The sequence below is a fragment of the Octopus sinensis genome, linkage group LG14, assembly GCF_006345805.1.
Source record: "Octopus sinensis linkage group LG14, ASM634580v1, whole genome shotgun sequence".
Taxonomy (NCBI): Eukaryota; Metazoa; Mollusca; class Cephalopoda; order Octopoda; family Octopodidae; genus Octopus; species Octopus sinensis.
Genome location: NC_043010.1, coordinates 35,475,740 through 35,489,526, shown reverse-complemented (window position 1 = coordinate 35,489,526; position 13,787 = coordinate 35,475,740). Strand labels below are relative to the sequence as shown.

The following is a 13,787-nucleotide window of genomic DNA, read 5'->3' as shown; positions in this document are numbered from 1 at the left end:
TGCAAGCAAACTGAATGACCTCTTTCCTTTTTTTTTTAGTTAAATTTTATTTTTATACATGAACATATATACACGTTCTATTCAAGAAGTTTTATAAACAAACAGCATACTCTGCCTCCATAAAACACAAAGGTTTAAATCCCTTTAAACCAAATTGTTTATAGAACTGAACATTTAGAGAGAAACATGTAGACCAACCTTTACTTAAATACTTTTGTGAACATCAAAGAACAAGAGAAACAATTTTCTATACTAATAGCACACTGACATGACTAATAACCCTTATCTTACAAATGGAAACAAGAAATACTCTAGATAAAAACAAGTAAAGAAACGATCAGTAGAAACTTACCACCTATCTATATTATTTTGTGAAAAAAAAAGTTGACACACTCAATTACTAAGACTTTGAATACCGGACTTTTTACCTTTGATCTTTACATTGTCAAAGCAGAAAGATTAAATCCCAAATACAAAAAACAACAAAAATACTGCTACACCCTGTGTCTATCTAACAAAAGAGAAACACTTACCCACTTCTTTACAAAATTCTACACACATGGATTAGTTTTAAACAATAACTCCAAGTTTAATAAAAAAAATTCTCCAGAACACCAACCCATAACAACCCACCCTAGAAACCTAATTACCACTCCACTCAAACTTACACACCCAAGGAAGATTTTAACTCAACAGAGACTATATAAAAGCAAGACCAACTTTGATGCACTACAGTCCAACAATGGCTTAACTGCCTGAGACTTCAAGTCACTGTCAACAACATTCTTAGTTAAGAAGTCTACAGTCATCAGATGGGCATGTAATGAATTTAAGTTGAACTAAGTCCCTGTTAGACACCCTCACTATATTCGTATAAAATCACAACTGATTACATATATACATACACATGTTTGTTCCTTCTCAAGCCATGCCTGGCTCATAGGGCCGGTTTCCCGGTTCCCTTGGTGTACAAGTTCCCTACCTGGACGGGATGCCGGTTTGTCACAGGTGAGCTGAAAGATGCAGAAGGAAAGAGTGAGAGAAAGTTGTGGCGAAAGAGTCAGCAGAAGTTCGCCATTACCTTCTACCGGAGCCACGTGGAGCTTAGGTGTTTTCGCTTATAAACACACATTGCCCGGTCTGAGATTCGAACCCGTGATCCCTCGACCACGAGTCCGCTGCTCTAACCACTAGGCCATGTGCCTCCACACACATACACATATATGCACATTTAATTCTGCTTAATTGCATGATGCGTAATTACCTAGTACAATTAATTATATTACTTCTCATTTAGCATCTATGAAGAATTGAGCAATTAATTATATACAGAAATATCATCAAGTTTAGTCAATTTCATGAGATTTTTCATTTTGATTTTTGAATAAAAAAATTGGTAACATGCACCATAAAATCAGGTTATTTTATTTGATATCAATAAAATACCTACCCAGTATGGTGGATTAGTGGAACTATAAGAATGTCAAACCGGATTACCTTGCAGTGTTTGTTCCAGCTTCTTTGAATTCTGAATTTAAATCCTGTTATGGTGAGCTGCCTGGGTAGTTGACCTACTACATCACATGATTTAGCATCTTAGGTGTATTTAGTCAACGTCCACTCTTATACAAGCAGTTCAGCCAGGTTCACCCTTTAGCATTTAAACCAGCCATATCAGGTCCAAATATTCTACCTTCTTTTATGTTCAAACTGGATAGGTTCACACTTATCCTACAGACTTATTTAAAAATAAACAATCACTTCATCAAAATCTCAAAGCTACATGATCCTGTTTGATTAATTCAAAATGGTGTGAATCAATAAGCATTACATTTGATAGAGTAATCTGAATACTAAAGGGTTAAAGATCTCTTCTTCCCACAACTCTCAGAACATGAACATTGTCTTCCATCTTGGCTGAAAAAAAACCCCAACAAAATCAAAACAAAAAAGGACAAAGAAATAAACAAAAGAAAAAGATGCTGTTGTTGATGCTAGGAGGTGTGCTTTTTACACTAAGATATGAGCTCAAAAAGTCTCACATTTTTATTGTATAAATATAGATAGTAATGTTTATTTGAGTTGAGGTAGTTTTCTCTGTAAGTTTGTAGAAGAGGAGCAGTTGAATAATCAATCTCACAACATCTGGTATTTCGGATAGATTTAGGTAAATGATTAAGTTATCACTTGAGGCTTGGGATAAATAACTTTAAATAGAGTCATAACGTGGAGTAGCAGAGGTTGGTATGTAGAGCATTATGATGATGATAATATTTTGCAAATCTTGAGTTTACATTCTCTGTGAATTGATAAAATAATTACAAGTAATATATTAGGTCTGAATTGCAGATGGTCCAGTTGTGAGAATATGAGATTACCAGAAAGTTATCTATTCTATTACTGTACCTCTTTGTCCATGGTCAAGAAACTTAACTCTCAGCCATAAATAGGTATCACGAAAGGTGTTGTGAAATTCATCTCTGCAAGTAATGTAAACTAACAAGCTTTTTCTTCGCATTCAATGCTGGAGAAAAACTATTTGTTGGAGACCAGCATCCTATGCTGGATGCTTGTGATTCTGACAGTATATAAAAGGATCAAGTCAATATTATAAGTTTCGATACTGTTACCATTCTCTATTTTCAGTTTGTGCCGATTTATAGTAGCTTACCTTTCAACTTATTTTAGAACATGGTTGAGTCTATATAATAGGATTTGACTACACCTCCATTTAGAGCACAGTTTAAGCTATCTTTTTGTGGAAGAAGGTTTATGTTCCTATAACCTGTGTTAATTCTGCAACCCTTTAAAATGGAAGATAAGAAAGTTAATTTTCGGCACTTGATGCTTTTCTTTTTCTGTAAAGGGAAGAATGCCTCACAAGCAACCAAAGAAATATGCGCAGTTTACGGTGATGTTTCTTTATCCGAAGTAGTTTGCAAGGTTCCAAGCTGGAGATTGTAGCCTTATTGATAAAGAGCGATCAGGCAGACCAGCCACTACAGATGATGACCAAATCAAGTCATTAATTGAGAATAACCCACAGTGCACAACCTGAGAATTGGCAGAAAGCCTCAACCTATCAAAATCTGTCGTTCATGAGCACCTGGTAAAGCTTGGGTACACAAATCACTACAATGTTTGGGTACCACGTGAGTTAAGTGAGAAGAACCTTTTGGATCGCATTTCCATCTGTAATTTGCTTTATAAATGGAATGAAAACATGCCTTTTTTTAAAGCGAATTGTGACAGGTGATGAGAAATGGATTATCTACTGAAATGTTCAGAGAAAGCAATCCTGGAATAAGTGACATGACCCACCCTTAGCCACCTCAAAAGCGGGTCTTCACCCTAAAAAAGTCTTGCTTTGTGTCTTGTGGGATTGGAAAGGAATTCTGTACTATGAGCTTCTCCCAAGTAACCAGACAATTAATTCTGAGAAATACTGCACACAACTGGACAAGTTAAAAGCAGCAACTCAAGAGAAACGTCCAGGATTGGCCAACAGGAAGGGTGTTGTTTTCCAACATGATAATGCAAGACCACACATTTCTTTGGGAACCAAACAAAAATTGCTGCAGCTCAGCTGGGATGTGTTACCCCACCCTCCATATTCACCATATATTGCTCCTTCGGATTTCCACTTATTTAGGTCTCTGCAGAATAGTTTTAATGGTAAAAATTTCACTTCCTTGGATGACTTAAAAAGATACCTTGATGAATTCCTTGCCATGAAACCACCTCAGTTCTGGGAAGAGGGTATTTTCAAGTTAAAGGAAAGATGGAGACGCATTGTGCCACAAAAATGGTTCATATTTGGTTGATTAAAAATATAATGGCAAGTATTTATTGACCTTTTTCTTTCCTTTAAAAATCGGCACGAACTTTCCGGACAACCCAATACTTTATTACATTTATTGGTGATCAATAACTTATTGATTTCTACCCACATTTGTATCATCGATACATATGCAGTTGATTACTTGTTTCATTCCCATCATCTTCAGTTTTGAATGACGTCCTGAGTATATATATTTTTATTTAGTCGATGTTTTGGCTCGCCCACATCATTATTCAGATGGGCACAAACTCACTATATTAAAAAAAAAAAATTGAATAGTATTGTGTACGAAGTTTTCTTTTTCTTTCCCCTTTCATTAGAAGTACTTACGGATCTTTACAATTAATAACTATTATATTCTGTCTTCAATAATTTAGCATACTTTTAAGCTATATTTTATTATTATTATTATTATTATTATTTTTTGCGGATATACACGTTTATATAGAAACACGGGGCAAAATATCAACGCATCAAAGCGGAAGCACGAAATTCTACCGAAACGCCGTCTGGCGAGCGGAAAAGCCACGTCACTCGGTCCGCCATCACTGTCGCCATTGCCGTCACTAAGCATATAAAACCTGGCCGGCTCCGATACCACTCACACGCCCCTCGAGTTGTAAAAAAAGAAAGGAGAGGATTTTGTTTGCTCCATATTGTCTTTCTTCCTTCTTGATTTTTTTTCTTTTCTCTTTTTTTCTTTTGTAACAATTTCCTTCTCTGGACTGTCATTTCTTTGGAAAAAAAATAACAATATATTCGTCTGCATCTTCTGACAGTGTTTATATAAATATTACCATAAAACATATTTATACGCACGTACAAGCATATGTGTATATTTATATATACATACATAATACGACACATTTACACATGAGTAGTATAAATCATATATATAAGCATATATTTAATTATCAATCGCTGTTTCTTTGAACGATACGACAATAACATAAACCCAGCCGGTTTCAAATCGAAGCCTCGCCACTGTTTGTTGTCGTGTAGTGACTGACTTCCTGCAGTTGTTAGAGTTTGTTTGTTACTGTGATTTTTAATTATTATAACTACTTGTTTTTTTGGGGGAATTAATTTTTTTTTAGGTGGGTGCTTGTTGAATATTTAAATTTTCCTTTACTAGTTATTGTTATTATAATTAAATAGTTACAAATGGAGTGTCTTGCGAGTACTTCGTCGACTTCAATGTTCGTGTTTGTGACAGGACTGCTATGTCTTTTAAATGTGCATACTGTGCTGTCCGGGGAACTTACGTTTGAGCTACCGGATAACGAACGTATGTGTTTCTTCGAGAGTATAAAAGAAGGCCTCAAAAGCACACTGGAGTTCCAGGTGAGTTAAAATAAATTAAAATTATTACTATTATTTTATTTACTATCATCCCTTAACGTTCAAATAACATCGTAATTAGTTGTGCCTTTCATTCCTTTGATATCAGTAAAATAGGTACCAGTGGATAACCGGTTTCACCCTTTCCCCTAAAAATGTGTGCCAATGTTAAAAATCCCCCATTTATATCTTTTTGTTCTGAGTTAAATTTTCGTCTGGAACAACTTTGTCTTTGATCCTCTCCAGGTCTATAAATGAAAGTACCACTCAAGTACTGAGGTCGGTAAAATCTACTGTAGATTTTTCTCAAAGGGTTTTTACTCATGAGTTAGAGTTACAAGTGGAAGATAGGTTTTAGCAAATGGTTGTAGGGAAACCCGATAACGTCTTAGACTACTAATTTGCAATATTTAGTTATGTCCACCAACACTATGAGCTCAGTCCTACAAGGTTATACATAACTTTTATTTTTGCGAGGATAGGTTCAATATATGTTACACATACACATCATCTGTGATGTATCTAGGTATAGAAAGGAAATGCTTGTTTCGATCTCACAAATAGTTGTCTCAATTTCCTTGTTTTATAAATGCTAATTAACGTAACCATCATATAGGTATGAACACAGACAGATACAGGTGTTAGTGGGTGTTACTTATTACGACTGTAACACTGAAGACGAGGTCTTTAGGTTGGCTTCTTCGCCATTCCATGGCGATCACATCTGTTATTAAAGCAGCTTAGGACCTCCGCATGTTGAGTTTAAAAAAAAAAGGGTTTTTTGTGGGAAATTATAAAGTAATTACAAGAGGGAGGTGTCGGTAAACCTCTATGAAACCACGGCTGCGTGTGCATATGTATGAATGAAATATCCTCGGGTATAACGTATTTGAACACCAGTTCACGTGTCGTGAGCTGGCATCCTGTTCATTGTGTCTTATGCAGGACCCTGAATGCTTCAAAACTTCCGTTCCCCTATTTATTCGGGGAAGGTTCGTCTCTCAGTTTGGGGTGCCACATAGAAACTTTGTCATCGTGTATCTGGTCAAGGTCAATTTAACCTGGCAGAACGTACTTCCTCCCCTCAGGTTACTTAATGACCATTTTTTTCGTATATTAATAGATAATTTATATGAATTCATGTAAGGTTTAATGAATGGATGGCTCCATTGAGTTGCTTGTTCTGCCACGTTAACTAGGAGCATACCAACGTTATGATACATATTAGGTGTGAAAGTTGTATATTTTAACCAAGAATTTAAATAATAATAAAAATAAGGTTTAGTGACTGTAAACATTTGGGTGTACAAATGGCTAAATTTTACAGAATTAAATATTACCTAGAAAAAAAATCAAAAATAATTAAACAATATTTATCTGTAAATATGGAGATTATCATTTGACACAAAATGCAATTTGACAATTTTATACGCACTCATGCATTAAATTGGACTGGTTGTTTACCCTTAGTTTAACAACTAGTATTCATCTCGTATGTTTTATGTATAATAAAAATCAAGCTGATGGAATGGCGAAAATAGTAGGGGACAGGATTGTTTTTTTTTTGTTTTTTTTTTTAATAGTTTAGTCTGGAGGAAGAGTTGTATCTACGACCTTCACTGGCCCTCCGAGACCGGTGAGATCGATACTTGAAGGATATGTGCCGGGAGGGAATCCCCAAGTGTCGATATTCTGGGACGAAAGGATTGGTTGTAGTGGTTAGTTTGTCTGTCTTGGAAGTGGTGTATATGTGGAGTGGTGGTGAACAGCGTTTAGAGTCGGAGAAAAGAGTGAATCGAGGGTGCTTGCGTGAAAGTGACACGAAAGCAGTCACATTTGAGGAGCAAGGGGCATTGTAGCATGGTAGAAAGGGCAGTGTGGAGAGAGTGTGTCTGTGAAACAGATCTTGGAGTTTGAGAATTTTATCCTATCTCTCACTATCAGAATTCACATTCTTAAGGCGTTGACTTTGCCTTCTATTCAATTGAAGTTGACGAAAATAAAAACCGGGCATGTGCTGGAATCGGATCAGTCACAGTCATTTCTCCCTTAAATTTTTTGGGTTTGTGCCAATGTTAGAAATCATTCTTATGGTTAAGGAGCACTCGTTTGTAATTTTTGTTAAGCAGACTTAAATTTCTACAGTTAGCTGAATTATACACACCCACCCACACACTTATTCATTTAATATCCATGCTAGCATGTGTTGGGCAAGTGCTTATTTGAGGCAGGATTTTGCAGCTCGAGATTCTTCTTGTTATCAAACCTTATCCGTGTTGTAACACACACACACTTATAACTTTGATTATTAGAGTTTAAGTTTCATGAACATTTTAACATATATTGTAAACTTTTTTAATTGCAGTTAAGCAATTTGGCATTAAGTTACATCTCTTTTTTTTTAACATCAAGTTCAAATTCCACTGTAGTCTACTTTGTTTTCATCTTTTTAGGGTTAATAAAATATATACCAATCAAGTAGTGTGGGTTAATTTATTCAAATATACTCTTCTGAGGAACCTTATGAAGTGCTTAAGGTTTCTATAATCATGTTCTAACACTTCTTTTTATTTTTCATATCGAGTAATCACCAGCCTTTGTGTAGATTTGTGTTAGAAAGTCCCTCATATTTTGCTTGGAGACAATCAGTATCATATGAACCATTATGGGGCTAGCAAAGTTACAATTAGCTGGTTCTTTTAAGACTTATCTAACACTGAAATGCTCTCCACTCCAGGAAATCTTAATCCATTGGCTCACTTCCTTCATAATTGTTATGTGAGATGGTTTATTTGGTAGAGCAATTACTTTTACTACAAGATGCCCTTTTGCTAACCAGTCAAATGGAATCTGTTTGTTTAATAGATACAATATAACAAAAAAAGTGAGTTTTGAACTTATAACTATGCAGTTTGTAGTCTGGCTGCATAACTGTCCTGCAGATTTTCTTGACACACTAAAACTGAATTAAAGAAATCGAGAATATTTAGCATAATTTAGTATCCTTTTCAAACCTGGCTGAAATAACATTGAATATACTAGTATTAATTTTAATGACTTATGCAAGTGGTAGTTTCCATATGTAAGAAAAAAAAAAACAACTTTGTGATGAGATGACTAGGTCATCATCCTCCATTGTCATTTAATGTCCATGTTCTATGCTGGCATGTGTTTGAGAGATTGACAGTGTCTGCCATGATTACTGTGGCTGGTTGCTTTTGTAATGCCAACCACTTTACAGTGTGTAACTAGGTGCCTTTTTTGTGTCACCAGTACTAATGAAGCTGCCATACAGTTTGCAAAACTACAAACTTTCAGGAGCCAGCTTTATCCAAGGTTATGAGGGATAAAAGTATGAGAAGGGTGCACTAGTTCATAGCTATTATTGTCTCACCCCAGAACTATCTTGAAAATAATAAATAATTAGATTTCAGTCATTCTAATTTAAAAAAAAAAAAAGTGAGAATGTATTTTCAAAGTGAAAGTTTGAGAATCCGGTAAATGATGTGACATGAAATTCTGACCATTTCTCTCAATCTGGTGGCTAGCCATATCCAATCTTTTCTTGTGTAAACCATCAATAACAGTATCTTTTCTTGCCCATCCATGAATTATGTTCATCACTATATCTTTTCCACTACTATCTAGGTCTTGCTAACAATATACCACTTCCATCTCAAAACCATTTGATACATACATTGACTATTCTATGTTGTCTTCTAACCAAATTGCTACATTATAAACACTGCTTGATTCTGTTGCCTCTTTCCATAATTTTCTTAATATACATCAAGAGTATTAACGTGAATATTAACTGTAATAATCACATTCAACTATCCCTATGCTGCAGTTTCAAAGAACTTGGAAAAATCAGGGCCACTTCTCTGCTTCTCCAGACTAATTATTGACATTAACGGCTTTAAAACTGGGTGTTTATTATTTATAATCAGAAAATATATAGTGTTTTGTTTTTGTTGCAGGTAATAACTGGTGGTAGTTATGATGTTGATATGGAACTTTCAGCACCAAGTGGTCAGATATTATACAAAGACACTAAGAAACAGTATGATACCTTCACGTGGACAGCTGACCAAACTGGCGTGTATAAATTCTGCTTTAGTAATGAGTTCTCCACATTCTCCCACAAGGTTGTCTACTTTGACTTCCAGGTAGGCGACAAGCCTCCTCTGACTGCTGATATTGACTCACATGCCACGGCACTGACTTTGGTGAGTATGTTATACCTTTACAACTATTAACCGCATTATAGGTTTCAGTCATTAAAACAGGAAACCTGTCTCGTATTATGTGTTGCTTGCTTTATTCTGTTGGAGTGACCACTGGTTCATTTACACTTCAACATTTAACTTCTCTTCATTTACTTATCTACTTTTTAACACTGTCGCATGCTTATTTTTTTTCTGCACTCTTGATTGTCATTTAATACCAGTAATATATCTCATTGCATATACTTTCAAATTGGATCCTTTTTACTTTTATTGTTTTTGTGAGTGGGAGGAATTAATTTTATACCAGGTAATAAAATTGACAGTAACTATTGCAGGGTATAATTTCAAAAATAAAATGCTAGGAACACGGTTTGTATCTGTTTCACTGTTTAAGATCGAAAGCACAATAACCCTGCAGAAGGACTTGGCTTTTCTTCTGTGAAATGTTTTTATCTATATATCATTTTCACTGAGGATTATACACCCATTCTTTTAGACCCAGATTAAAATTTGTTGAGTACCTTATAAATTTATGAGGTGCGATCATAAGTTCTGTAGTGTGCCAACAGATGACAGCACTTGGTTGGATTTGCAGTGAGAGCTAGCAGTGATATCGCTGTGTTTACTTCGCTAGTTGTGAAATTTGTATTTTTACAATCACATACTGTAGTCTGTAATTTTGTCATGGACAGGAACAAAGAGCTAATGTTAAATTTTGCATTAAACTTGAGAAGTCTGCTACAGAGACATTGAGCATGCTTTGGCAAGCTTATGGCAACAAGGCAATGGGTTGTATGCAATGTTTCAAGTGGCACAGGCACTTCAAAAGTAGAATATCCCTGGAAGATGATGAGTGATCTGGAAGATCTGCCATAAGCATCATCCCTGGAAATGTGATATTGTGCATTGAGAATTCATCCTGTAGGGCCAGACCATCAATCAAGAGTTCTACTGTTATGTTTTGAAGTGTTTGAGGGAGGACATTCAGTGAAAGCAACTGGATCTGTGGAACATGAACTGGATTCTTCATGACAACAATGCACTCTGTTGCTGAGCTCTCCTCCCTCGACAGTTTCTTGCCAAAAGCAACATGTATCGCTTCTGCACCTGCCCTATTCACCAGATTTAGCACCTGCAGACTTCCATGTTTTTTCCTCAAATGAAAATGCAGCCTAAAGTTGCTGTTCTAACACTGTTGTTGAGATCCAGAGCAAATTGCAGAAGGTCCTCAACTCACTTACAGAAAACTTCCAAGCTGGATTCTAAAAGTGGCAGGAATGCTGGGACTAGTGTATTGCTGTGCAAGGTGATTATCTTGAAGGAGATAGGACTTAGGTAAATAAGTTATTCTTTATTAAACATATCTAGTCCTAGAACTTTTTGATACCACCTTGTATATGTACTGAAGGGCCATTGCTTATCTTCATTTCTATGTTGAAAAGCAGGTTAGAGATTAATACTACTCTTCATGGGCTGCTGGTCTAAAACTGCTAACATTACCCATCTGATCTGGTACTTAATCCTGGTTGTTTGAATTTGAGTAACTATGTAAAATCCTGCAAGAATTGATTCTGTTTAGCCATTTAACCTGCTAAATTTAGCTCCCAAATCGCTTCCTTCTTTACAGCATTTAAGCAATATTGATTTTACATCGAAAAGTCTCTGTGGTGCTTCTGGACCAGATTTATCTCTCCTTGAAATTTTCATGTAAATGTTATTAGATATTATAACTGTCTGTTTGATATATAAAGAGCAACAGGTCCACTGGTGGGACTTGAATTTATGTGATTATCAAATGTAGTAGATATAAGGTTTCAGTCCTCTATGGGCGTGCACTGTTTTCGTTCCAGTTGCTCTTATAACATTCCTTTCCTGTTATAAAACCTTGCACAACCATCCATCTCATGGTTGTTTCTACTCAACTAACAAAATAAAAACTATAAAATTGTTGTTTTGAGTATGCTAGTGAGTTAAATGTCCAGTTGTCTCTGTTTTTCCTAGGATTAACAATAACTGGATGAAGTTGTATAATTATAGTTTAGTTTAAAATGCTGCATGGTTGGATGTAATTTGAAGGAAATTTAGCTATTTCTAGCATATTGAGAAATCAGACTCCCCATTTGGTTCAGCGGTTTGAGAAGGGACTTTTACAGGTATTAGACACAATGTCTAACATAATTCATTATAATGTAATTTGAAAATATATAAAAAAATTTCTATTATGTCTAAATTTATTAATTTTTCTCTGATTTTACTTCTCAATTGGAATCTTTTTATTTTAGTTATTTATGCTCTTGGAAAAAGAATAATCATCACAACTCCCCCTTTCATTTCTCCCTGTAGTTATGAGTCATTATTTATCTTTTACTGTTCTTATTTCATTTTTTTTATGGTTACACATATCTGTTACTTAGCTTAAATCATCTCTGATTCAGCAGACCTATGATCAAGAACATTCCAGTTATAACTCTTTTCAAACAGTTATCTCCTACTACATTTTCCAACATGCCTTTCTTGTCTTTAAATAACTTTTTTATTTTAAGCTAGTTGCATGTGATTTTATAGTGAGTTGTCTATTCTAGCAGGTTGAGCAACTACATACAAGCTTCCTCATTGGTTGAATATTTGTTGCTATTTAGTATATATTTCTTGCTGAAACTTGTCTGAACACATGATCAGCAAAATAAACGTAAATTTTATAAGCTTCACAAGTTTTACACGTATATTTTTTTAAAACAAAACACTATATGAAACACTTCCATCCGACCCTTATGAGTATGAAAGATCAAGCACAAAAATGATTATGATATATATTCTACATACCATAATTACACATAACTGGATGTTTACTCAGATCAGTTTCTGTTTGGTATTGTTTATGATGAAGAGAAGGCTAAGCCAATTTGCAGAAACAATAATAGCAATAAAAATAGAAAAGTAACAATACATATCCATTAAATCCTTATAGCATATATACATATTTTTTCAGTAGAATAATTATTACAATTACATAGTTACATTGGCAAATATAAACGTGTGTCTATAGATGTTTACATGCATGCTTATATATACTTTTAACCCGGTGTAAATGCACATAGAGAACATATGTTCACCAATATGTGTAAATCTATTCATCGTTAGGATCAGTCTTGAGTTGCATGACAGCTCCTGGGAAATGAAAATATAATTAATGGGAATATAAAGTATTCAAATTTTGCTGTTGACATATTATCAGCCTTTGACTGAAAGACTTGTTAATCAAGGAGTGATCAAGTTTGCACTGATCCAGCAGACCAACCAGGGGCTATGATGGATTGTGTTTAAACTTTATGGATATTATATTGTATATTCCGTCTGCTAACTGTCCCAAAAAGATTTCCTAATTTGTGAGAAAAAAGATCATATTAGATTGTGTAGTTTCAAATAAATTAATGTAGTCCTGAATGCATACTGCTTGAAAAAAAAAAACTTTGGGTAGTAATGGCTAGAATACTTTTGATCATAGGTTTGCTTAAGCAATTACTTGAGCAACCATTAGTTAAGAAAAAGTGTAACTTTACAGTTTAGAGAGACAGCCAACCACCTGGAGAAAATATACAAAGGCTTTTCCAGTAAATCACGTTCTGAAACTTGAATTTACAGAATGATCAAATCCATACTAATATGGAATAATGAGCTTAAAATAGTTAAAAAAAAAAAAAAAAGCCAAATTTTAAAATATAATTGTACATATATTAAAAATATAAGTTAAAGTAAGAATCATGTACATTATTTATTCATGCTTGAGTGGAGGAGTCCTACATTTAAAACATATTTTTATAAAATTTCATTTTTACTTTTGCTACAATAACTAAGCTGACAACCATGAAGTGGAAACTGTTGGCTATTTTCTTTCAGTTAAGCACTAATGCATACAGGCTTGCTTTGTAGTAGTGGTCTGCAGCTACTGTGCTAGATTTTTAAGCTCTTGAGTAAACTACTTATGAATATTGGCACAAATCAGAAACAATACTTGATTATTTCAGTGAGATCTTTATAGTGCAATAGGTTATTTTAGTTATAACTAATATTCATTGTCTTAAAGATTATGAACTTCAAAAGTCAGATCGGAACTCATTACCTTCAAATCATTTATCAACACACTTTCATTCACTTATCCAATTTAATTTTTTTTTAATAAATGAGTTTTACTGAGAGTTAACAATTACATTGTGTAAATTATTTTTTGAAGTTTTAAAGACAAACACTTGGTTTATACCCATATTTTACCTTTCTAATTTTTGTTTTTAAATATGTATTTTTGTCATAAACACAATTTACATAAGCATTATCTTCTTTTGATTAATAATTTTTAAAATCTTAAATACATGCATTGT

The 13,787-nt window shown here is 34.4% G+C and overlaps 1 protein-coding gene across 2 annotated transcripts in view; it reads left to right on the top strand.

Moving 5' to 3' along the window:
• The first annotated feature begins 4,338 nt into the window (after positions 1-4,338).
• The window catches only part of LOC115218859 (transmembrane emp24 domain-containing protein 7), a 45,753-nt gene continuing 36,304 nt past the window's right edge, over positions 4,339-13,787 (top strand). The window contains exons 1-2 of one of the 2 annotated variants that reach the window (XM_029788810.2): positions 4,339-5,185; positions 9,163-9,411. In XM_029788810.2, coding sequence (XP_029644670.1) covers positions 5,006-5,185; positions 9,163-9,411 — 429 coding nt within the window. In that variant the 5' untranslated portion in view covers positions 4,339-5,005. The remainder of the gene's footprint in view (positions 5,186-9,162; positions 9,412-13,787) is intronic. The other variant, XM_029788809.2, reaches the window with a different exon arrangement.